This window comes from Penaeus monodon, chromosome 34, assembly GCF_015228065.2.
Source record: "Penaeus monodon isolate SGIC_2016 chromosome 34, NSTDA_Pmon_1, whole genome shotgun sequence".
In the NCBI taxonomy this organism is placed as follows: Eukaryota; Metazoa; Arthropoda; class Malacostraca; order Decapoda; family Penaeidae; genus Penaeus; species Penaeus monodon.
The window spans coordinates 19,490,419-19,492,153 of record NC_051419.1 but is presented as its reverse complement, the minus strand read 5'-3'; the positions used below and the strand labels follow the sequence as shown (position 1 = coordinate 19,492,153).

Below are 1,735 nucleotides of genomic sequence, written 5' to 3'. Positions count from 1 at the left end.
TAGGGAAATTTTATTAAAACATTAATGGGTGTTAGTTCACTTCATGCTTATATTCAGTGCTACAACATATGATTGTTCAGTACGTGTTGAACATTCATAGTCGATCGTTTCCAAATGTTAAGAATAAGTGAAAAATAGTGCTAATAAACATACAAAGTACAACATGGACAAATAAACCCGTATATAATAAATAACAATCAACCAAACAAATCCCACGTGACCTTACACCCCTTTGACTTTACACCCCTTTGACCTTTCACCCCTTTGACCTTACATCCCGTTGACCTTACACCCCTTTGACTTTACACCCCTTTCACCTTTGACCTTACACCCCCGTGACCTTCCTCCCACTCAAACCTTCAGCCATCCCTCACAGAACCGCTCCTGACCCCCCCTCACGCCAACCGTCCTCAAATCCCCCCCAAGATCACCCAGCGGCAACCGAACTAACCCCGACCTCTCTGCTCCTCCCTCAGGATAACCTCCTGCTGTACCACCACGCACGGCTCATGGCAGAGAAGGGGCGTGGCTCTGAGCGAGAGTACCTGGTCGGCCTCATGTTCTCCAAGTTTGACACCAACAACAACGGCGCTCTCGACAGGGATGAGCTCGTGCAGGTAAACAAGGGCTATAGAGGTTAACAAGGTCTAGTGAGGGCAAACAAGGGCTAGTAGAGGCAAACAAGGGCTAGTGAGGGCAAACAAGGGCTAGTGAGGGCAAACAAGGGCTAGTGAGGGCAAACAAGGGCTAGTGAGGGTAAACAAGGGCTAGTGAGGGCAAACAAGGTCTAGTGAGGGTAAACAAGGGCTAGTGAGGGCAAACAAGGGCTAGTGAGGGTAAACAAGGGCTAGTGAGGGCAAACAAGGTCTAGTGAGGGTAAACAAGGGCTAGTGAGGGCAAACAAGGGCTAGTGAGGGTAAACAAGGGCTAGTGAGGGCAAACAAGGGCTAGTGAGGGCAAACAAGGGCTAGTGAGGGTAAACAAGGGCTAGTGAGGGCAAACAAGGTCTAGTGAGGGCAAACAAGGGCTAGTGAGGGTAAACAAGGGCTAGTGAGGGCAAACAAGGTCTAGTGAGGGCAAACAAGGGCTAGTGAGGGCAAACAAGGGCTAGTGAGGGTAAACAAGGGCTAGTAGAGGCAAACAAGGGCTAGTGAGGGCAAACAAGGGCTAGTGAGGGTAAACAAGGCTAGTGAGGGTAAACAAGGTCTAGTGAGGGCAAACAAGGGCTAGTGAGGGCAAACAAGGGCTAGTAGAGGCAAACAAGGGCTAGTGAGGGCAAGCAAGGGCTAGTGAGGGTAAACAAGGGCTAGTGAGGGCAAACAAGGGCTAGTGAGGGTAAACAAGGGCTAGTGAGGGTAAACAAAGGCTAGTGAGGGCAAACAAGGTCTAGTAGAGGTAAACAAGACTAGCGTGAGTACAAAGAGCTATTACAGGAAACAAGGTCTGGTGTGGGTAAACAAAGGGCTAGTAGTGGTAAAAAAGGATTGGAAAAGGAAACAAGGACTAGTGAAGTTAAATGACTAGTGCGGCTAGTAGAGGTAAACAAGGCGTAGCGTGAGTAAACAAGGGCTAGAGCGGATAAGCAATGGCTGGTAGAGATATAAAGTATCAAGCAGAGTAAACAAGAAGAGATAAACAAGGTCTAGTAGAGGTAAAGAAAACGGGAGAATTTTTTAGTCTTTGCTTTTAAAGTGCATTGTTTCGGAAAGTGTATATATTCACAATTGTTTCTGGT

The 1,735-nt window shown here is 47.6% G+C and overlaps 1 protein-coding gene across 1 annotated transcript in view; it reads left to right on the top strand.

The window, feature by feature from the left end:
- The window catches only part of LOC119594630 (follistatin-related protein 5-like), a gene marked incomplete at both ends in the record, with an annotated part of 70,881 nt that overhangs the window by 37,620 nt on the left and 31,526 nt on the right, over positions 1-1,735 (top strand). The window contains 1 exon segment of the mRNA XM_037943680.1: positions 477-617. Within this exon segment, the coding sequence (XP_037799608.1) occupies positions 477-617 (141 nt within the window).